This window comes from Cololabis saira, chromosome 8, assembly GCF_033807715.1.
Source record: "Cololabis saira isolate AMF1-May2022 chromosome 8, fColSai1.1, whole genome shotgun sequence".
NCBI lineage: Eukaryota > Metazoa > Chordata > Actinopteri > Beloniformes > Belonidae > Cololabis > Cololabis saira.
In genome coordinates this window covers 30,011,857-30,035,960 of record NC_084594.1, presented here as the reverse complement: position 1 = coordinate 30,035,960, position 24,104 = coordinate 30,011,857, and the positions used below count along the sequence as shown (strand labels likewise).

Sequence of the window (24,104 nt, the reverse complement as noted above, 5' to 3'; positions counted from 1 at the left end):
ATCTTTCGACATTCTTGCCACCCGCCACCTCAGATTGTTCAAAGTGTTCTCAGCAGATATAAATTGTTTTACCTCTGTTCCTCTCAGCTGGTTTCAGCACAGCACTAGACTTTAGATTTTTTGTGAAGCAACCATTTCGTTTCCTGTGGTGGACCCCTTTTTTTGTCTCATCATAATGATTTTGGTACAGATTGTGACATTGCTCTTGATTATCCTGGTGCATGGCTCCTAATGGCTGCATCATGCTTCCGGGAGGGACTGCAAGATTCTCGTAGCCTTTTCAGCCGAGGTACTGTACAATAGATGGCTGAGAAGTCAGTGTCCAGTCCACTATGTAATCATTTTTAGTCAAAAGTGGCTTTATTGTGAGATTATGATCCTGTGAAATTGCATTTACCTTCTTCATAACGCTTAACGAAGCATCAGCTTGTTTTCTTTTTTGTTATGTCGCCTTCATTAAAGTGACTTTGAGTGGACCTCTGAGTGCTCGAAGATGAAAGGCTGCGGTTGAGTATTATAACCGCTGACACAAGATGAATAGTGTTCAGCAGGTGAAGATTGCTTTTATAAATTACATTCTGGTTTAAAAGTGGTTATTATGCATAGCACAGGAAAACATGTGTATGTGTGAAAAAAAATTATGACTTGACGGGACCAAAAACATTCTGCCTGGACTGCTTGATCCAATCTAAAATGTGATGTTACAGTAGAAGTGCTGAGAGAGACGAATAGAGATAGATTTAAGTAAAAAAAAAAAAAAATTTTTAATCACTTGTTACCAGCAATTAATTTTAAATTACTGTCAGATTTTATAGTTTCAAAACAATTTCAGTCACTCAGGTTGGTGAGGGGCTTTGTGGTAATATCTTTTGTTTCGGTTGTTTTTCTTCTGCGTTGTGTGCATTGAATCCCAAGTGTTTGCAAACATCACGTTTGGATATGTTTGCACAACCACCTCTTGTTATTTACAGTGCAAATAATTTAATTGTCCCAATAAAAAAGGATACAGTTGAATTACTGAATGTGTTTCCACTCCTTGTTTGCACCTTTGGTTTGCACCAGGGTGGGGCAGCGCTCAAAAGTGCGGTCAACAGGTAACAGTCGCCATCTGCTGGTGATAAAAGTGCACTGCTTCTGGAAACCATTAACGTCTCCCAATTGTGTCCTTGATATTTCCTGTTCAGAAACTACATATTTACCAAGTATTTTTTGAGTTTTTTAAAGCACCAAAGTTGCTTTCTAAACTTTCTGTCTTAACAATGTTAATGCACTTTTCATCTATAGAACAACTAGAGGGTATTTTAGACATGACACATAGAACAAGAGGAATAAATATCCTTCTTGGATGCAGAAAATACAAGCCGGAAAGATGTTCTCAGGTGTTTAATTACTATAGTTCAGTCGCAGTCAATAGATTTGTTGATTCATGCATCAGAACAATAATAGGACTGTTTTACGACAGATGGACGTGTGCTGGGGTTATGCTTGAGGAGTTATGCTCTTATCCCAATCTCTTATGCTCATTTCTATATGAGCATGGAAAGAGCAGAGATAAGGCCTTCTCAGTAGTATCAAAAGGTTACCTCTGCTTACCAAGACACTGAGGTTATGTTGCCCATGTGACTGACATGCAAACCGTAGATGATAAAAGACATGTTAAAATGCTACACGTTTCTTTAAAAAAACAAGAGAGTTAGGGGGGCACGGTGGCGCAGCCGTCTCACAGCAAGAAGGTACTGGGTTCAATTCCCGCCGGGGACGCTGTGGGCGCTGAAGTGCGTGTTAGTTCCCCCATGACTTCAGTGCCCACACCCTGGGTGGGGTTGGTGAAAGGGCCTTTCTGTGTGGAGTTTGCATGTTTTCCCTGTGTTCCCTTGGTTAGCTAATGTGAGCTACCCTCACAAAAACATGCACAGGTTAAGAAAGGAGACCTGAGCTCAGTACAGGGCCCTCCCGGGGTTGGTAGAGGGAGCAATGCCCAGGACTGTCACTTAGGTAGGAGCACTGGGTGATGAAAAATGGGAAAAAAATCAGGGATAAAAAAAAAAAAACAAGAGAGTCATGAAGTGGTACCTTCACACTAATGCATCATCTGAAGCCATTTGATTTAAGAGACCAACTAAAAAAGAAACATAAACAACACATGGATTTCTTTCACATCTTTCACCAACAGTGTAGCCTTCACACCATTGTTTTTATGCTCCATTTTTGTAGAGTTGTTATGAAAGTGTAGCTGTTGATTAAAGGCTGCAGCAATAAACAAAGAAACACTTCAATTTAATATGTAGCATTGGAAGTTACTGCAATAGCTTTCAGTCTCTTGAGAAAGGTAAAGAATATTCCTGACAGCTTGGAGCTTGGCTTTTTAGACCTGAAGAGAGAAGAAGCTGATATTGAAAAAGGTTCACTGAGAAAGAGATTGCAATATCTATTCTAAAATGCCCGTAGGTGTGTGTGTGTGTGTGTGTGTGTGTGTGTGTGTGTGTGTGTGTGTGTGTGTTTGTGTGTGTGTGTGTGTGTGTGTGTGTGTGTGTGTGTGTGTGTGTGTGTGTGTGTGTGTGTGTGTGTGTGTGTGAACATGCATGGTTGTTTGTCTGTATATGTGCCCCTGCGACAGACTGGCAACCTGTCCTGGGTGAACCTCTGCCGTTCTCCAGCTATGGGCTGGGACAGGCTCCAGCCGATCCCTGTGGCCTTGTACACGATTAAGCGGGTACATAAAATGGATGGGTGGGTTTTTTTTGTTTAAATCCATCCATACCTCTTCTATACCAGCTGTCATCAGAAGAGATGCAGTGTCTGGACAGATGGACAAGTGGAGTTTTACTTAGGCTATATGGACGGACGGCGTCTGGACAGCGCTACAGAGCACGGTACGCCAAAACCTCCAGACAGAGAGACAGTTTCTTCCCCCAAGCTGTTGCTCTGATGAACTCTCAACACTCAGAGTCTCAGAGTAATCATTCACTGTGCAATAATTATAATAATAGTAATAATAACAATAATAATAATAAGAATAAGAATAAGAATAATAACAATGACCACAATCATATGCTGTAACAATGCATCTTTCAATAACCATGTCTACCTCATACTGCTGTACCTTTCACTTAAAAAAAAAAAGGTATATATGTTAATAAGATCTGTCAAAAATAACCAGAGTCAAATTCCCTATCTTGTTTAACCTGACTTGGCCAATAAACCTAATTCTGATTCTGATAAAAGTTACATTCTCTCTTGAAATGTTCTGGGTCCTTACGATTAAGAACAGTTGAAAATTGATTCATAAATTGATGGGGTCAATTAACAAAAACACATATAATTTAGCCTTTATTGATAATTTACCGACTCCTGGAAAAAGTAATTTATTAAATTATGAATTAAATATTAAAAACGAATAGCTGATAGAGGAATAAAGAAGTGTTAAGTGTTGAAATGTCAGAGTTGAAGCGCACACCGGAAGGTAAACAGAAGCCCCGTCGTCACCTCGCCTCTCCACTGCGGCTGCGCGAACGCGCATCTGTGGTTTTGTTTAACCTGTCATGGCGCCGAACGCTCAGCAGCAGCTCGTTCAGTGGCAGACGAGCCAAATTATTCATTTCCTTTTCCAGGATGACGACGAGGTGATAAGGCAGGAATGCCAAGATTCTGGACATATAGAGACTGACGGCGAAGGTTGGCATGTTTTGGGTTTTTTTGGTGTGTTTTTCTTGTGTGGGTCATTTTCGGAGCGAATGTCGTCTTAATGAGTTTGAGTCACCTGAAGCGCTTTCGCTTTCACAAGACTAAACTTGTCCAGTCATTTCCTCAATGACTGTACAAGACTTTTTGACTGTGTTTTATCCTGTTATGATGTAGATTTGCTCCTCTCAAATATTAGGCACAGCATTATATGCACACACCTTCACGTCTGATACATTACGACCATTGTTTATTTATTTTTTTCTTCGTTTAGATATAGATAATCGTGAATTTAATGAACTGTATACGTCAGCGTGTCTCTGCATATAATAATAATAATAATAATAATAATAATAATAATAATAATAATAATAATAATAACAATAATAATAATACATTTTATTTGAAGGCGCCTTTCTGAACACTCAAGGTCGCCGTACAATGGTTAAAAACAGTGTAACACAATAATAAAAGCAAGGGGGTAAACAAATACTCAGATTAAGTTAAAAAAAACCACAACAACAAAACAATAAAATATGCTGCTCTTCTTTCAGGTGGCGACTTTGACCCAGTTGCGATCGCTGATAAACTGAGAAGCGTCGGTGACGCCTTGAACGATGACGTCATGTTTCGGGCTGTGCTCGGGGACCTGCGCGGAGCGGCGGCCCCAGAGGTAAGGTTGATTTAGGGTTCCGCGTTACACCGACGCAAGGCCTACGGCGTAGAGCAGTGGTTCCCAACCTTTTTTCCTTGGAGCCCCCTCTACTTGTGTCTAGGACCAGCCGGGCCCCCCGACCCGTACTAGCAGCAAAAGAGTAAAGTTATTCGTTACAAATCTTTAATTGAAAAAATGAACATTAATTATGTTTTTTTGATATATTTCTCTTAATTGCAAGGACATAAAAATATTTCTGAAAAATGTCTCTTTTAATATGAGAGCAACATTTTTTAAGATTTTTCCTTTAACAACCTGTCGGAGTCGTAGTATGATTAAATGTTGAATAATGATATAATAATATGTTTTTTTTAAGTTTTTATCCTGATAAATAACTTAGTATTTTAAAATGACCAAAATATATTTCTAAGTGGGTTTATACAGACTTGGATTACTGTATTCCATTAGGTGTGTTATTATGATTTTTTATTTATTTAACATGTGCAAATATAATTTTTACAACTGCATATCCTCAAAGCAGACGAAGTTTCGCGCCCCCCCCAGAGATCTCTGGCGCCCCCCCAGGGGGGCGCCCGGACCCCAGATTGGGAGACACTGGCGTAGAGTACGCGGCGACGCGCAACGTACGGTGCGCGTCGCTGCGTACCATACGACGTAGGCTCTGCGTCGATTTAACGCGGAACCATAATTCAGGCTGTACGCGGTCAAAACACCTTCATATCAACCTGGAAGCGCCACTATTTCACCTAATCCTCCTATGGATTGCGTGAAGTAGCGTACAAGATGAAGAGTTCGCCAGTTGCTTTTCTACATTATGGCCTCACTGTGTCATTTTTGGACATTTTGGTGTACACTTATCCACGCATCCGAAGTTGTGCTTGCATTTTTCCTGTCAGACGTTTGCCAGCTGTCCATGCAAATGTGTTCACACTGTAATACAGCTACATTACTTGACCTTTGCTAGTTATGTGAAAGCTTTAGATTAGAAGACTTGTTCAGTCATGATATTCATTCACACAATGTTTGCATGTGCTCACACATGCCCTTCAGTTTAAGCTCCTGGAAGAGCATTTGATTGATTGGGATTAAATTACACTTAAATGTGAATTTAGTATTTGGATTCCATTAAAATAATGCAGGAATACCAACAGACAACCCCTGAATGCTTTTCTATACAATTATTTTACTATTAATTTATTTATTTTCTAGGCAAGGCAAGTTTATTTGTATAGCACAATTCAACACAAGGTAATTCAAAGTGCTTTACATCAACATTAAAAGCGGCAAGACTTAATTAAACAGTAAATAACAAATAAAATAAAATGATAAGAAAAGAGGTAAAATAATAAGAAGCACAAGTTGTTGAAAAGATTTAAGAGTACGCTTAGATTTAAGAGTACGCTTCTAAGGGAATTTTTCCTCATAATGGTAAAAAGACAAAAAAAGTGGTCATATCTTGGGTAACTAATATGCCAAGACTCAGCATTGGCAACAAATTAATAATTAATGGAAATAGTTAATCTTGGATTAATCTTAAGATTTCCTTACCAAAGATGGGGAAATTAAAGGAAAAGTGTTGCAGTACTGTAGGGGCACTGTTCTGTGCAATTGTGCAATTTCAGAATTCTCAAACTCCATGGATCTTAATTTGATTAATTTACAAAAATGTTCAAGATAACTGGTGTTAAGTTTGGACAACAATTTCAAAGACAACAAAATAATGGAAAATGTGTCATTATATCAGGATTAGATCTTCGTTTTTAAGTTGGGTTTGACTGGAGAGTTGTAGGTGGGGGGAGGACCCACCCATTAGATGTACAGTGGCTTTAAATACACATATTAATACCTGGCTCTGTCTGTTATCTCTCGGCAGGCCGTGGAAGCAGCGTTCAGCAGTGGCGTAGAGACTCTGTGTAATGCTCGTGTCTCTCGGGAGCCTGAGGTGTCTCAGGAGGTCCAGCTGATCAGGGTCTCTGTGGCCTTGGGGCTTTACGTCAAAAAATCCTGCCCAGACCTGAAGACTAAAGTCTGCGTTGCCATGAATTCTTTCCTCAACAGGCGTGTAGGTGCATGGGTCACAGAGAAAGGTGGATGGGTACGTAAATGCTTAAGATATTTATTACTTTTTTTTAATTTTATGAGGCATCCTATGACCTATGACTTTGCATCTTTCTTTTTTTTTTTAAACCAACTACAATGGTAATATTAAGTATTGCAAGAAGAAAGCTTATTTCACTAAAGCCAGTGATGCAACACTATCACTGTATGTTCAGTATCGTCATCATAGTCCGGTCATCGATTTGGCCCCGTTTTACGGCAGATGCCCTTCCTGCAGTAACCCCGCAAGCACTGGGAGACACACACAAATATACCTATCATACATGTTTTTTGGACTGTATATATCCGGACTGACATCACTGTATATACAATATGTTGGAAGTAAATCGATGTTTGTCACCGTATCATTCTACCATTGTGGCTTCACAGTAACTGAATTATATTTGTATAACTTCCTCCTTCTTGTTTTCAAGGAACAAAATAATTTTCTTTTTCATTTCTTATCGCTCAAGGTTTTAAGATCATTCCTGTTGACTGCATTTTTAACATTTCTAAAGCAACATACAATTTTGGCATTTTTCACACACTAACTGAATATAGGGCAGGTGTTAAACTGAATTGGACTGTTGACTGTACTGTCTAATAACTGATTTATTTAATTTTTTTTATCTTTGGGGATACATTTGGAAGTGACTGCATTGGCCCCACACATTTTTTTTTTCAGTTCCTAATTTTCAAAGCTGACTTTCTGAATATGCAAACTAATTTATTTATTTTTTCTTCCTGGTGTTTGATAAGATTTTCCACTAATGCTGAATCAGTTGAAGTTTTATATGAACCTTGAAGAAGGACTCGAATGGTAGAGCAGGGTGCTATTTCTCAATTTTCTGAGAAATGGCAGTCTTTGTGTGATCGTGTGACTTTTTTTGCAGTTTTCTTTTAAGGTGATAAAGTGGAACATTTAGGCGTGGCGGTTAAGTTGCTTTTGTCACAGTCTCTGAGATTTACTCTCCTTCTGTCCTTTGCTCAGTCAAGCTTCCTATTTTCTCTTCTATCATTACTTTTCTAAGTCTCTTGGCCACCTCTGCCGTGATGTCCACTGTAGTTCTGCAAGATGGCTTCATCGCCGTCCACCTGTGACATAATACCACAAACTGATACATAGTTGTTGTAAGACGCTACCAGGATGGGAGACAACGTTTTTTTGGGTGGTTTTTGCAGATTGTAAGGATGGGAGACTGCAAGAGCCACACAACAGTTTTCAAAAATAATTGTTATCATGAAACTGAAACTGAAGTTTTAACATGGGGAAGAAAAGAAAAGGTGCTTTGTGTAATTTTAGTGGTAAATGTCATTGTTTTGCACAATTAGGGCACTGAGTCTCGTGACTGTAACTCTTGTGTGTGTGTGTGTTTTGTGTTTTTCAGAGTAAAGTGGCAGACATTTCACAGTAAATCCTGCTAAATTGGCCTCTTGGCAGTTCACTGGCTTTTCTGTGGAAACCTTCAGGAGTCCCACGCTGACGAGAAGTATGAATCTGTGCCGTCTACTCAGGGTTTTGTTTTCACTCAGACATTGAGTAACTATCTAAGCCTTTTCACCACACTTCAACGTTTTGAGTTTGTCAGAAACCACACGAGCTCCTCGTTGCTGCTGAGTTTGATTCCCCTGCTAACGTACACTCAGTGCCTCTGTGTTAATCTGTGACGTTAATTATTTCAAACAGGCTATTGGAATTCAATAATTAAAAAAAAATTGGTTAATGCCCATAAAAGTAATATTTTGTTATCAGAGGAAACTAAATGTCGTCACTGGATCTTTACTACATTTCTGCTTGGGCAGAATTTCCAAAAGATAAATAATGTAGTGTCTAATCTTCTATATTTATTTCTTATCATGTGGGTTATTTGATTAAGTCCTTACATTTTCAATGATTTAAGCCCATTATTTCAACATTAACTGCCATCTTTTTTCCTCGCCTTACAGTTCACTCAGAAAAAACTTTTTCAGATCTCTTATTTCCATGCTGAGATGGTGTGACCATCATAAAACCTATCAAAAAACGTATCAGAAAAATGTCATTCTGACATTTATTAGCATTACGGTGTGTATTTGATCAAAAATGATATCTGGGGCTCATTGAATCTTTAAATTCAATCACTTTAAAGCATTTATGCCTTTATTAGAATAAGTCTTAAGTTATTAAACCCAAAATGACCAAGTCACATGCTGTTATATTAACCTTTGTTTTCTCCATCATTGTTTACATGAATGTTTTGATAAAGGAAACCTGGGATTTAGATCAGTCATGTTCTGTTCATGTCCTGCTATAATTGTCTGCATGTTTGGTGATGAATAATGTGAAATTCAGTGTCTTAGCTACAGGTGTAGGCATGTCATTTTCAGGTGTTTGGTTCAACCCAGTGCCAAATACAATAAATGATGTTTTTCTTTTTATTTGCACATTGTTTGTTAATGTAACAGGGACTTTGGTCTTTCTGTAATTTTGTAAAAATTTAATTAAAATGTAAAATCTAAATATTCCCTTTTTTTTAATTTTCTTTATGAACATGACACTGAGAAGGTGAAAATAAGACAAACAAAATACAGGAAAAAAAAACTGCTTGACACGATCCATGGATAAAGGAACACTACCTTAAAACAGGTCAATCATTGGCTTCGGGATTGTGAACAAAGACATCCATGCTACTTGTAATATCGAATGAAATTAAGCTGGTGTGCCAAATAAGAAAATAGGCGTCTTCCCCTGGCTTCATTACTGCCAGCGAGCAACACAGTTCTTTACTGTCTATTGACCTTTGATGGCATGGTGTTTTATGCTTGCTCCTTTTTCCTCCTTTGGTCACTGTTTATCACAGGATCTTGTTCAGAATGTAAACGAGTTGGGCCGTACTATTGCAAAATAAATCATTGAGGAAGAATAAATATAACACACAAATAAAAAATCTGTAGAAACACTGAAAAGCTGGAAATTTCGTTGAACGATCTGTGGTTGAAATCTCCAAAGATATCCTTGAATGCATTGACGTGTTAGTAGCCCGGCAACCGCTGAGCTGATGACATCACATGAGGAAGTGGTTGGAAACTGGTATCCAACAGAGACGTTCTGACCCACTAACGACTTTTATTACAGCATCTGTTGTTAAAAGGCATTGAAATCCCTCATTTAGTTTTACTGCTCTGTCTGCACTCTGTTTGTAACGTCTGAACTAAAGAGGCGTTGGAGTCCTCAATTTGTTCGTACAGCCATGTCTCTTTGAAATTGGAAATGCTCCATTTCCAATATTCCCAATGTTAATGGGAATGTCATTAGTGTTAGTGTTGGTTCTCATTAGTGATCGTTAGTGCTCCATGATGGTACATGTTTACAGTACTCTCACATCCCTTGTGACTCCAGCTTTTAAATATTTCACATGTATTTTAATCAGATGAATTCTGTGGATAAGCTCCAGCAGAGCCCATTTGCATCACCAAACCTTCCCTAATGTGAACAAGCTGTTGTCCTGGCAACCTTATGGATCTCTGAAACATCTTTATTAGCACATAAATCTCATCATCAGATGGCTTTTGTTTCTGCTGAGAGGAATTAAATCCAAGGTTCACAGTAAATTCAGGAGCTACTGTACGTCTCACATTCTCCAAGCCTCAGTTTGTGTTAAACATTAAAGTTCTTTATATTACAGGCTAAACAAGTGTGTTTTGTTTGGCTTACCACAAGAAAACCACTCCTCCTTCCTTTTGGAAAAAAAAGAAAAGAAGAAACAAGATTTGCATGGCAGGGCAGCTGGTAAATTTAACTTCAGAAGTGTTTTTCAAGGTTGAGATGTTTGACCATAATGCACAGCTACTGGTGGAGGTGATTTGGGCTTGTTTTGCAGCCACAGAACCAGGGCAACATGCACTCATTGAACCCCTCATGAACTCCTGTATTGTAGAGTCAGCTGTGAGACTACTCTCTCACTCCTCCTGCTTGGCTGAAATCAACATGCAGGCATGCAACAATGATCTTCAGAAAAACAGAAAATGTGCAACAGAAACAGAACAGAATCAAGGTGTGGTGAGGGCCCAGTCAAAGTCCAGACCACAAATATTGTGGACTAAAACAGAGCTCTGCATCAACCTGTAGAATTTAATCGACTGAAGAAATGTTGTGAAGGAGAGAGCGACTAAAATCCTCTACAACAATATGACACTAATGTCATACAGAAAATAACTTGAAGTCAATGCGGTTAAAAACGGCTCAACAAGCTAGGGAATGATGGGATCTATAGGGTTAGTTTTTGTGAAATACCTGCCCCCTCCCATCTTTATTTTAAGATATTGCAATATGTTGGTTTTTTTTTTAAGTTATTGTGTTTTTATTTGAGAACATAACCAGGTAGTGTGAAATGTACACCCGTAGAAAAACATTGTACCGGAAGTCCAGCTGCTCAGTCTGTTGGCAGAATGCAAAAGACTAATTGTATAAATGAGATGACACCTTTTTTTTCAAATTTATATATAAACCCTGCTCTGATCAGTTGGGAATAAAAGCCAATGTTTTTCTTTCTTGAACTCACAGCAGTCCTGTGTTGCCTGTGGGTGGATGTTGCTTTGGGCTATTCTGCCCAGTAACCACAAGGTGGCAGCACTAACAACCAGCGCCATTGATCTCAAGTTAGACAAATTTGCTCATCATCTACTTATTTGGCTCAAGCTGAACATACAGCAGTCGCATTCTTTGCCCTAGAGTCAGGATGTTTCCACACCAACACCTCTCTGTGTTATTTGGGAGTGAGTTACAAATCCAGATGAGGCCTTTGAGGCTTCCCTGTCAGGATGTTCTGGCGAAAGGAGCTGGGCGGAGAAAACTTGACTTTGATCCTGGAATCCATGCTTGCCTTTTATAGTGAGAGCATTTCCAGGACACACTCTGTGCTCGTCCATAAGTACTGTTCTTTTTCAAGGAATACATATAGAAAGTTCAATAAGTGAAAAAAGGCAACAGCACCAAAGTTTTTTTCTTTTTAATGCTTTTATTTTGTTTTAAATTGGAGTTAACTGTATTTAACTAAGCAGAGCTTTTAATCTTAAGGATCCCACACAGTTCCCATGAGTAAGTGTATTTGTGTAGATCATGACGTGAATATTGGTTAAAATATTTGTAGCTTTTCTAGTCGACTGTTGAAACAAGTTTGTTTTTTTATTGTTTCCAAATAAATCAAATCTTATCATTTTGACTTTATATAGCCAGAATATCACAGATGAGAATAACAACATTGAGAGCCACTCAGCAGTAAGCTTTGGGATAAAGGAGTAGGGGAAATGAAAAACAGCAATGACCCCATGGAAAAACAGACCCATTCAGTTTATCATCTATCTCACCAGCTGTCTTGTCTCATGGAATTGAAATATTTGTTTATATAAATAAAAACTATTCATACAAGTACACTTGTACGAGTTTCTGAATTTAATCTTAAACACAAGTGACCCGAAAGAGTTATTTTAGCACCTGAAAAAATGACAGATAACCTCTATTATTTCTTCCTGACGAAAGCTTTGGTTGGAAATCAAAATATCTCCACCAGCCGCCTGAAACAGATTCTTTCCACTCAGCACTAATAAGGGAAAGTCATGTTTTTTTTTTTTGTTCTGTACTCTTGTGTGTGAAAAGCAGATTTTTCAACACATCAAATAACACTGCTGCCCCAGAAAACAGTTTAGGCACTCAGTTAAGATAAACATTTCTCCTATTTTTCCCAGCGCAACTGGACCGTAGGCCGGGGAGTTTCAATCCAAATCCATTTCGCCCAGGACTTTCTCATATCATTCCTGAACCCCCCCACCCTCCCAGTTTTTCATTCATGACTGGTCTAGATTTTTCTCCATCTTTTTCTCTACAACAGTAATACATCCCCACAGGACCACACTGTTTTATTTTACTAATGAAGTGTTGCTCAGCGAATCAGATCTCACACTATTTGGAATCACGGCAACATGGTTACATGTTTGTTTTATCAGGTTAGAAAATGTAACTCATCCATTCTCTCTCTTTACCCCCTTCCTGTCTGTATACTTTGAATAAAGGGCCACTAGAGCCCAAAAAAATCTTTAAAAAAAAAAGAAAATGTAACTCATCTTGGTCTGAGGTCAATGATCGAATTGTCTAGCAACACAGAAAAGAGGAGTAGAGAAATAAAAAACCGAGCAGGAAAACAATCAACAATTTGAGTTGATGCCCAAAGAAGGCAGACTGGGGCGGCAGCTCGGGGGGGGGGGGGGGTCTCTGGAGTGGGACCTGATGGACGAGGCAGCGACCACACAGACAAACGTGACCAGGTTAGAGATGAGAGTAAAGCAAGGGGGTAGTGAAGCAGGCGCCTCTCAAATGAGGGCCTCTCCAGGGATGTCAGATGGCTCTGGTACGTGGACTGGACTAAAGTAAGTTGACTCTGTGTAAAGTACAGCGTACAAATCACAAGGGCCATTTTCTACAGTGAGATTTTTCTGTTTTCTCTTCATGTATTTTTTTTATTGTCTTTTGCAGTTGCAATATCTCCATCGCCTCTCACCGTCTAACATTTTGAACAGTTAGTTAAGAAATATACATTAAAAAAAACACACGCACACAAACTGTCACAGGAACAATATGATTTATTAAAATGATACACCTCTATTTGAGCGATCGCTTCCTGTCTCGAGACAGCCATGACAGATGCTCTTGAATAAAAGTGACAATTAAAATGCCAGAACTGCTCTCTTTGTGTTTGCAGCCTCAGGATCATTGTTTTTTCAAAGGTTAGTGCTCTCAACATCTCTGCTGGTCATGGATGCAAATTCACTGCCAATTTCATCAAACCTTTTCTTTTTTTTTTAACGATGTTCAGAGCATTCCAATAATTCCAATAAAATGACACACAGTGCCTTTAAAAGCACTTAGAATTCAATAATTCAAAGGAGCAATTATTACCTTAAAAGCACCAAAGGTAGAGTGACTTTTTGTTTGATTGGTAAGAAAAGAAAAAAAAAGGGGAGGAGGAGGGCATTCATTTTACTCTCTTTCAGAGATATTTTGATACTTTTTTCAAAGTCTCATCACAGCTGCAGGTAATTCTTACCCAACTTAGGCGTGAGAAGGTAAAATCCTATCTCTGGTTAAAAAGATAAGTCATCATAACTGACTTCAGTGTACTCATACACTATGAGTGCACTATGAATCAACATTTGTGCTAACTACTAGAAACAGAGCTGTTTACAAGTTGGATTTCATTATCTGTAGTATTTCAATAAAGGCTATAAGATTCAGAAGTGTGCAGCTGTTCTCAAAGTGAGATGAATATTCAGCATTATCTCTCATGATCATTTATACACACATTACTTACATTCAGTAATACTGGTGTCACTCGTCCCATCTCAACATTTATGCATCATATCAGATATGACACATTTTAAAAGTGTGAGACTAATCAGTTTATGTCCCGCTGAAAGAACAATAACAAGATGTCAGGATATATAACTGTTAAATCAAATAAACATGAGTACCATTTGAAAATATTAAAGGCCACTGATGTGTGAGTAGAGGGACATTATAAGAACAGAGTGACAGTAGACAAAGCAATGCTGGCCTTTTGCTTTAGATTCCCAATTCCCTTTTCAAAACCTCTGATGTGGTTCCAGTTGTATGACACCGGATCACTTATTCATCCAGCCCGTAATCAACAGTCAATTACTCATTGCGATATGACCACCCAGATAATACATAGGTCCACCTAATGACAACAAAGGGGCCATGGGCTGGAAAAAAATGTAATCTGTGGGTGTCCTGGAGTGTTTTTTACAGGGACTTTAGCAATAGAGATTATAGGAAATGAAGGTTGTAGAGTTGTTGTTAGGTATATTTCCCACAGGTGTAATTTGATGCCATCGGATTGATATCTGGAGATATGGAGGCTGGACAAACACCCCAGATTTCTTGTCTTTTTATTTAAATCCTTCCTTAGCAGTTTTTGTGGGTCTCATTGATGTCTTACTAGGGGAGGCTCCTACTAAATGGGAGTAAAAAAAAAAAGAAAAAAAAGGTGTAACATTAATGTGAATGCCAAGATGCAAATTGTCCCTGCAGGGCGTTGCATCATAACAGAATGAAGCGTGTTGTGCACTTTATTTTTTAATCGATGGTTTGAATGATATGGCTGATTAATGTATGTAATTAGAAGCATTATGTAGTTTATCTGCTGTTTTTGCAGGAGTCATTAGTTAGTACTAGTCATTATGTCAGTCAAATGGTCCCAGATGTATACGAATGATAGTAAACTAGAGGCTCTCATAAGACTCTCGTGATTTTCCTGGTTAGCGCGGTGCAGACGAGTTTGTGCACCAAGTCAGGTGTGCAAACTACCTGCTCGTTCATAACTAGCTCCTCAGATTCCAAGTCTTCACACAAAGCTACATTTAGCCGCTGTCCCTCTGCAGTACATTACTTGTTCTTAAGGCAACAGAATGAAATATATTAATTTATCACATACAATAGAAGGATAAATATTTGCAATCGTTCACATAAAAAGGCAATGTACTTGAATTAAAGTAGTCAAGTAAAGCATTACTATTGTACCACATGAGCTACAAATAAACACTTCAAGCCCGACAGGTTGGTGTTGAAATTGATGTCAAGTCTAGTATCCCATGAGACGTTATCACCATTTTGCCAGCCAGAGACACAGTCCTATCGTCAAACGTCAGGCTGATTTGTACATTTTGTCCTCCTGGTGCATGTTGGATAGAGAGAATAATTCAGCTCGTGATTGATGTCTCTGATGTCCCTCAGCGCCGTGAAAGCCATTCAGACCTGAAAACAAATCCAGAGGCCTTTCCACCTTGTGAAACGTAATTTAAAAAAACAAACAATTGTCCCACAGTAGTTCAATTAGTCACCAAATGTCACACATCATCGTCATCATCATCATTCTGCCTCAGTCTCCTCTCATGACTTTGTCCTCTCTGGCTCCCTCTCTGAGGAAGACGGCCAACTGGATCCTGACAAAGCATATACTGTTTCCAGATTTTCCGAAATGCTGTGCGGAACTTCTTGATGCGGAAAGCATAAACAATGGGATTGACAGCCGAGTTGCCATGGGTGAGAATGATGGCAATGTAGATAAGAAACTCTGGCTTGTTGCAGGATGGGCAGAAGAGGGTGATGCAGTTGAGGATATGAAGAGGGAGCCAACTGACCGCAAAGAGGAAAAGAACGAGGGCAAGCGACTTGGCTAATTTAAGCTCTTTCCCAAAGTAACGTCTGGGATCTGTGTGGCTTGCTGTCACCTAGAAGGAAATATAAATATATTAAAAAAGAGGATCATGAATATGTACCGTATTTTCTGGACTATAAGCTGCACCTGTATATAAGCCGCATCCACTCTATTTTTTAAAAAATAATAAAAAAAAGATATACAAGCCGCACCTGTATATAAGCCGCATCCGCTCTATTTAAAAAAAAAAAGATCTGCAAGGCGCAGATATTTATGTTGTTAAATTAGATATTTACTACATGTACAGAAGGATTTTGAACTGTAAATGATGTACATGTTTGTACCTAAATAGATCCTTTCCTAACAGTGTCTTTTAACACGGCAGCAAGTTTGCTGATTAAAACGGGACAGAACCAAGAGAAAATAACCGGTATTTATTTATATATTTATCTGTTTGAAATCTGCTTCTACCTACTATCTGCTAAAGAAGAAGTAGCGTATTCTTCTTTGCATTTATTTTGTCTTAGTTTTTATTCTAATTCCGGTTAGCACTCCCCCTAGTGGTGGAAGAAAAATCCACAGAATAGCCGCACCTTTGTATAAGCTGCATGGTTCAAAACCTATGAAAAAAGTAGCAGCTTATAGTCCAGAAAATACGGTATGTATGTTTACCGTTATGTTTGTCCAGTAAGAGAAAAGCTACCTTTTTGTTGAGATGCTTGTGGATCATGTAGAAAATCTCTACATAGATGGCCAGCATGAGCAGCAGAGGGGGCAGCACCCAGACAAAGAAGTTGAAGTAGACCATGTAGTCCATGCTGATGACGGTCTCAAACCTACAGGTCACCACGGGGTCACTCATGTTCACGGAGCCGTTGTTGAGGAGACACTGCAGGTTATTCCAGCCCAACATGGGCATGAAGCCGACTATGATGGACACCAGCCAACACAACAACACGGCGGTACCAGCTCGGCGAGGGGTGACCACTCGCTTGTAGCTATGAGAACAGGACACAAGAAAAAACATTGAGATAACAAATAAAAAAACTGGCAAGCGCTGCAAACGTGAACCCTGTGAGAAAATCGAAGATGGATGGATGGATGGATGGATGGATGGATGGATGGATGGATGGATGGATGGATGGATGGATGGATGGATGGATGATGGATGGATGGATGGATGGATGGATGGATGGATGGATGGATGGATGGATGGATGGATGGATGGATGGATGGATGGATGGACTTGTACAATTTAGCTGTGTAAAACAAAATGTGCCCTAATTAATGTTTTTTTGGTTTTTGTTTTAAATCAAGTAGAGGGGAAAAATAGTGAAGTCGCCTTGTAATTAGGGATGGGCGGTACGGACTAAAAAATGTATCACGATAATTTCTGGCATTTATCCCGATAACGATAATAATGACGATAAAAAAAATACCAATTCAACTCCACCTTTTCAACTATAAATCTATCTCGCTCTCAGATCCGCCATGTTTGTTACACAAAAACGTTCTAACGGGAATTTTTCTTTCTTTCTTTCTTTCTTTCTTTCTTTCTTTCTTTCTTTCTTTCTTTCTTTCTTTCTTTCTTTCTTTCTTTTCTTTCTTTCTTTCTGGCTCATTTCTTTCTTTCTTTCTTTCTTTCTTTCTTTCTTTCTTTCTTTCTTTCTTTCTTTCTTTCTTTCTTTCTTTCTTTCTTTCATTCTTTTTTTTTCAGGCTTATTTCATTCTTTTTTTCAGGCTCATTTCATTCTTTTTTTCAGGCTAATTTCATTCTTTTTTTTCAGGCTTATTTCATTCTTTTTTTCAGGCTTATTTCATTCTTTTTTTCAGGCTTATTTCATTCTTTTTTTCAGGCTCATTTCATTCTTTTTTTCAGGCTAATTTCATTCTTTCTTTCTTTCTTTCTTTCTTTCTTTCTTTCTTTCTTTCTTTCAGGCTCATTTCTTTCTTTTTTCTTTTTGCCTCATTTCTTTCTTTCTTTCTTTTTGCCTCATTTCTTTCTTTCTTTCTTTCTTTCTGGCTCATTTCATTCTTTTTTTTCAGGCTCATTTCATTCTTTCTTTCTTTCTTTCTTTCTTTCTTTCTTTCTTTCTTTCTTTCAGGCTCATATCTTTCTTTCTTTCTTTCTTTCTTTCTTTCTTTCTTTCTTTCTTTCAGGCTCATTTCCTTCCTTCCTTCCTTCCTTCCTTCCTTCCTTCCTTCCTTCCTTCCTTCCTTCCTTCCTTCCTTCCTTCCTTCCTTCCTTCCTTCCTTCCTTCCTTCCTTCTTTCCTTCCTTCCTTCCTTCCTTCCTTCCTTCTGCGTGGATTTAACACAGAACCATAAATCAGCTTTACACAAAAACGTCATCAAAGGGAATTTATCGTTTTTACCGCGAGATGAGAAATTCTTATCATGGGGAATTTTTTTGACGGTTTATCGTGAACGGTAAAATATCGCCCATCCCTACTTGTAATTTGCACTTTTAGGAAACAGGTCTAGATATGAAAATGAGTCTGCAGTTAAAAGAGTGCTTAACAACTTATTACACCTGGCTCATTAACAGGAAACATAACCTCAACAAGAGAGCTGTGAGTCGACTATAAAACGTCTTCAGGTAGGTAATTCAGAACAGAAGGCGGCAAAAGACTTGCATCTAATCATCTATGTCTACCAAATGGTAAGGTGATGGGAAAAATAAGAGAAGAGCAAAGAATAGAAGCCTGACAATTGAAAGCAATCATGCCTAGAAAATGGAAAAAAAACTGACATCAACAGCTGAAAAAAAGAATAAATAAAATGAATTAAACATACAGAAAAGGAGCCAATGTTTGCAACTGAGGTGCCGATGGGATTGGTGGTTTCCATGCATAAAAGCTGAACAGTTTAATACGTTTAACAAGGTGTATGTTTGTTGCTGTGGATGCATCCGTCTACCATCTATACCCGCTTCTACCAAATCAGGGTCAAGGAGACCTGCCAGCCTCTCAGCTCTCCTTGAACAGCAGGGGAACCACCTGGGCAAGTGGCCAGTCCATCACAGGGTTGAATGAATCAGTGAGGGAAAACTTGGCTAAAACTGACCTGTGTCTGAGCTTAGTGCTATATTTTAAAAAGACAATATTGTCACAATGTTTGTATCTTAAAGAGGCTCGTGAGTGGCAGCTGCAAAAAAATGTTCATAAATGAAGCAATTTGGCTCCGAAATATTGATCACATTGCACGTTTAGAAGCCTTGAGCAGCTGACACCACCAAGTATAGGCAGCAGCAAAATCACTGAGCATAGGTGTGTTTTGTAGTATTTGAACTCGGGTTTTATGATGCAAATGTGTCATAGCCTTGCTTTATTGAACTGAACTCCATTACGCCTGCTCTGTTTTACTCTTGGCTCTTCTCCATTTTGGTGTGACGGTTGTTTTGATTGTGTCATCTTTCTATAGAAATATTTTGCGGTTACATTACATTACTTCTGAATTTTAGCAGAATGTGGTGTTGTCATGATACTCTAGGAACAGGATATAATCTGCCTCTCCCACACAGGGGAATCAGTTAATCCTTTGAAAAAGCGATGTGCAAGATTCCTGCAGCAATAATAACAACAACAGCCCAGGACAATTAAATGAACAGGTTCACAGGAGGTCTGCTCGAATGTGGCATCTTCTTTTTTTTCTTTTTCTTGGTTTGTGGACTCTTTGTGCGGCTGCTGGTAACGTTTCTAGCTCTCTGTCTGCATACAGATCAGCTCTCTGTCTGGCAAAATTTGCCTTTTGGATTTGGCTTTAGTCTGTCTACCTCCGTTCAGCTCTGGCATTTCAATGCCAATCTCCTACCTGCCGATGTTTCAGCCAGGCCCACCAGTGAGGCAGGGGTAGTATTTTCAAATCTCAGACCACCCGTATCAGTGTAGCGTGTCTCCAAACACCTCAGCTATAAAAAGCAATCAGTGCTTGAAGCGTGTCGCTCTAGAATCCCAGGAGAGGTTCAGAGACGGGCAATCAATTTCTTGCTCACATTATCACAAGACAATAAAATACATATTTCTAGAGTCTAAAATCTGAACCTGCATGTCCAGACAGAAGTATTTAGGTAAATATTTCCTCTCACAAGGTGATATAATAGTTCCAAAATGAAAAATATGTAGTAGAAATCGAAGACTTTATGTTTTGTCATTGGCAGCACGGTGGCTTAGTGGTTAGCACTGTTGCCTCACAGCAAGAAGGTCCCCGGTTCGACTCCCAGGCCCGGCAGGGTCTTTCTGTGTGGAGTTTGCATGTTCTCCCCGTGCTTACGTGGGTTTTCTCCGGGTACTCCGGCTTCCTCCCACAGTCCAAAAACATGCATATTAGGTTAATTGGTGATTATAAATTGTGTGAGCGTGAGTGTGATTGTGAGCATGGTTTGTGTGTCTATTTGTGGCCCTGTGATGGACTGGTGACCTGTCCAGGGTGTAACCCCTGGCTCTCACCTAAAATGAGCTGGGATAGGCTCCAGCAGACCCCCGTGACCCCGCAAGGGATAAAGCGGGTAAGATAATGAATGAATGAATGAAAATTGTTGTTGTTGGGCACTGTTGCCTCACAGCAAAATGTTCCCGGTTCGACTCCCAGGCCCGGCAGGGGCCTTTCTGTGTTGAGTTTGCATGTTCTCCCCGTGCTTGCGTGGGTTCTCTCCAGGTACTCCGGCTTCCTCCCACAATCCAAAAACATGCATATTAGGTTAATTGAGGATTCCAAATTGCCCGTCGGTGTGAGCGTGAATGTGCATGGTTTGTGTGTTTATGTGTGGCCCTGCGATGGACTGGTGACCTGTCCAGGGTGTAACCTCTGCCTCTCGCCTGAAAATAGCTGGGATAGGCTCCAGCAGACCCCCGTGACCCTGAAAAGGACAAAGCGGGTATTGGATGGATGGTACAAACCTTTTGGCAAATTGGAAAATGGCTCCTCTATACTCACTACAAGTCATGGCTGCAATAAAAAAGACTGAAAGCATGTGTAGAACACTGATAAATAAGGTGTAGCTCAGCTGCAGACAAAGGATTGTAAATGTTTCCTAGGTAATGTCACGGTACCCTCTATTAATGTCCGTTCAGTGACTGAGTCTTCCACTTGCTTATCTGTGTGTTGATGCCAGTTTGGGAAATGATGCCATCCATGAAGCAGCCACTGTGAGCCTATTGACCAATCATGCATCCTCTGACAGATTCTTCTAGAGTGGTGCACAGATGACTCAACATGGTGGGGAAATTGAAGTATATGCATGTGTGTGTGTGTGTGTGTGTGTGTGTGTGTGTGTGTGTGTGTGCGTGATGGTGAAATGATGATAATGCACATGACTTTGGCATGGAAAGTTTCCTCCTCTGTTTACAACCAACCGCAACAGAAAGCCAGATTCTAACGACTCAGTTAATAACATCAGTCACACTACCAGAAAAAACTGACAGCGCTATTGTTTCCCCTCCTTTTTAAACTGTCAATGTGTATTTGCGACTTGGACAAGAAACACAAGACTGGTAATTGATACGATCATTCTTGACTTTATCATTGAAACTAGTTGACGGCCTGACAGTCTTAAGGCTGATTTATGGTTCCGCGTTACACCAACGCAGAGCCTACGCCGTAGGCTACGCCGAACCCTACGGCGTAGGCTCTGCGTCGATTTAACGCGGAACCATAATTTAGGCTTTATAGTCCATGGGCCAGACCAGATATCAGCACCACTCAAGGTGACAAAATTTGCTTATAATTTTTGAAAAGATCCATGTCTGTAGATGATATTTTGGTATGATAACCCTTCCTGAGTGGCAGCTGTATCATAGTTATCAGCTCATGAAGTCACCCACCCCCTCCAGAAAATTACATTTTAGATGCTGGTGCATATCCTGGTTTAGACTCATGTACAGGGTATCTGTCAATGTTTCACAATATTGTCTTTGGTATCATTTTAAAGGGGTCCTGTGAGTATTCCAGTTTTTGTATTTTGTGTCTCTGTTGTTCCTAGATGACATAGGGCTAAAAGATAGTTATCATTTAGGTGAAAATTGTGTAAAAATGTGTGTTGTTTATAGTTTAAAGAGCTGCAGTGACCTCTATGTTGGTCAGAAAGATTCACATCTTAGCTTGAATGAATGCTTTAAAGGTCCCCTTTAAAATGATACCAAAGACAATATTGTGAAATATTGACAGATATCCTGTATATGCAGTACTCGAGTTGAGGGGGGATGAGGATGGCATCCCCCCTGAAATAAAAACGGTCCAAATCATCCCCCCTGTAAAACTGCCATCCCCCCCTTTCCATCCCTTATGTCATTTCATCAATGAATGTGGTTTTACTGCTATTTCAACATTTAGAGTCATCACCAGAAAAATAAGTTATTTGACCATTTCCACCCCTTTTTCAAGTAAATTTTCACTTGAAATAAGTAAAAAATCTGCCAGTGGGACAAGATTTATCTTCTCATTACAAGCAAGAAAATCTTGTCCCACTGGCAGATTTTTCTACTTATTTCAAGTGAAAATCTATACTAGAAACAGCTGAAAATTGTTGTTTTTTCCAGTGATGAGTCTTGTTTTAAGTGTAATAAGATTTTTTTTACTAAAATGAGACATTTTAACTAGAAATAGGAAAAATATTCTTATTTTGAGTTTTTGCAGTGATCCATTTTACGTATCCTGGGAAGGACAGAATCATATTGATAAGTTCAGAAAAGTGTTTTTTATTGTTGTGTTTTGATGTATTTGATGTAAGCCCAGTGGATATTTAAAGCTTACAGAAGGCTGCATTTAACTGCTGCTATGTCATTCCTGCAGTATTTCTGCAGGTGTTTTGTTCACTGCTATTATTTGTAATATATTATATTATTTGTAATCAGCACAAATTATCTGTCCCCATACGATAAAATCCACCATCCCCCCTGATTCTTTTTTACAACTCGAGTACTGTGTATATGAATCTAAATCAGAATGTTCACCAGCAATTTAAATCTAATTTTCTGAAGGGGGTGGGTGACTTCCTGAGCTGATAACTATGATACAGCTGCCACTCAGGAAGGGTTATCCAACATATTATCTATAGAGACATGGATCTTTTCAAAAATCATAATTAGGTTTCGTCACCTTGAGTGGTACTGACAAGTGAAATGTTGGGCTCTGGCCCATCATGGACTATCACTGCGGTCATTAGATGACAGACTGGCGCAGCAGAAGTTCGCGCGTCCGAGTCGCCGTGCAGCCGCAATGTGCTCCTGAAAACGACTCCACGTCCCGAAAACCAGTCCCATTCACCTGTAGGCCTTACCTCATGGGGATTTTGACTCTGAGATAGCGGTCGATGGCGATGGCCAGCAGCGCCAGGATGGAACTTTGCGTCAGCACCAGCACCGTGCAGGCGACCATCAGGCAGCTGTAGAAGTGCGTCTCCAGCCCGATGCTGATGGTGATGGCGAGGGGGATGACCAGAGCCCCGACCGCAATGTCAGCCAGGGCCAGGGACACGATGAAACAGAACGTGGTGTTTCTCAGAGAGCGGTTAATGCGCACAGCCCAGACCACCATGACGTTCCCGATGACCGAGGACACGGCGATCACCACCTCCATCCCGATGTAGACGGACGGAGGCAGCTGGGCAGGCATGGTCGCGGAGGCTGCAGGAGTGCGAGGGGGGTCCTTGAGGGAGTTTGTACCCGCCGACTGAGACACCCTGACTTAGGTTTTGCATGTCCTCCCCAAAGATCCCAGGGAAGTGGAGGCAGTGCCCGCTGTTCGTCTCTGCTCTGCGGTCAGGTCCAGATACAGAGGCGCGCCGGAGCTGAACTTCTGCAGATTCCGAGTAGAAAGAAAGTCTGCTCCTCCGCAGTCAGTCTGGCTGGACCCGGTCACTCACAAACCGCTATAACAACCAGATTAAGAGGAAAAACGCTTTCCCAAATGGGCATGCATATGTCACAGGTCGGAAAAATAAACACAATTATTAAGTTCCAAAAAGGCTCGGTCCCTGCAGAACTCAATTTGACGTCATCGCTTCTCTCACCGAGGTTGCCCCCCCCCTCTTTCCTGGCAATAGATGGGGAAAAAAACACATTTATTTCTGTCTTGTTGAGAATAAAGGCAGTTTAGATATGATGACAATCAGGTGGAGTTCAGATGTGTCCTTGTTTCTTCAAAGTCGCCTGTGCGACTGCAAGCTCAGCCTCTGTGGGAGGACACTTTGACGGTGGGCTGCATAGCAGGTGCACGTCACTCTAAAGCCTCAATTATGGTTCTGCGTTAAATCGACCCAGAGCCTACGCCGTAGGGTACGCGGCGTACCACGGCGTAAGCACTGCGTCGATTTAACGCAGAACCATAAATCGCCTTAAACGTCCACATGCTGTTAATTATTTAGAAACGGATGCATTTATACCACCAGCTTCCCAAAATGAAATTACAGGGGACTTTACTGACGTGACGTCTAAGATACGATTG

General features: G+C 40.0%; 1 protein-coding gene across 1 annotated transcript; it reads right to left on the bottom strand.

Annotated features, from left to right (window-relative positions):
- Positions 1–13,057: 13,057 nt before the first annotated feature.
- LOC133448807 (adenosine receptor A1-like) lies at positions 13,058–23,809 on the bottom strand. Its single transcript, XM_061727691.1, has 3 exons — positions 22,939–23,809; positions 16,367–16,661; positions 13,058–15,736 (listed from the first exon to the last, which is right to left on the bottom strand). Exons 1-3 carry the CDS (start codon positions 23,271–23,273, stop codon positions 15,353–15,355), a joined length of 1,014 nt encoding a protein of 337 aa, XP_061583675.1. The 5' UTR covers positions 23,274–23,809; the 3' UTR covers positions 13,058–15,352.
- Positions 23,810–24,104: the final 295 nt, after the last annotated feature.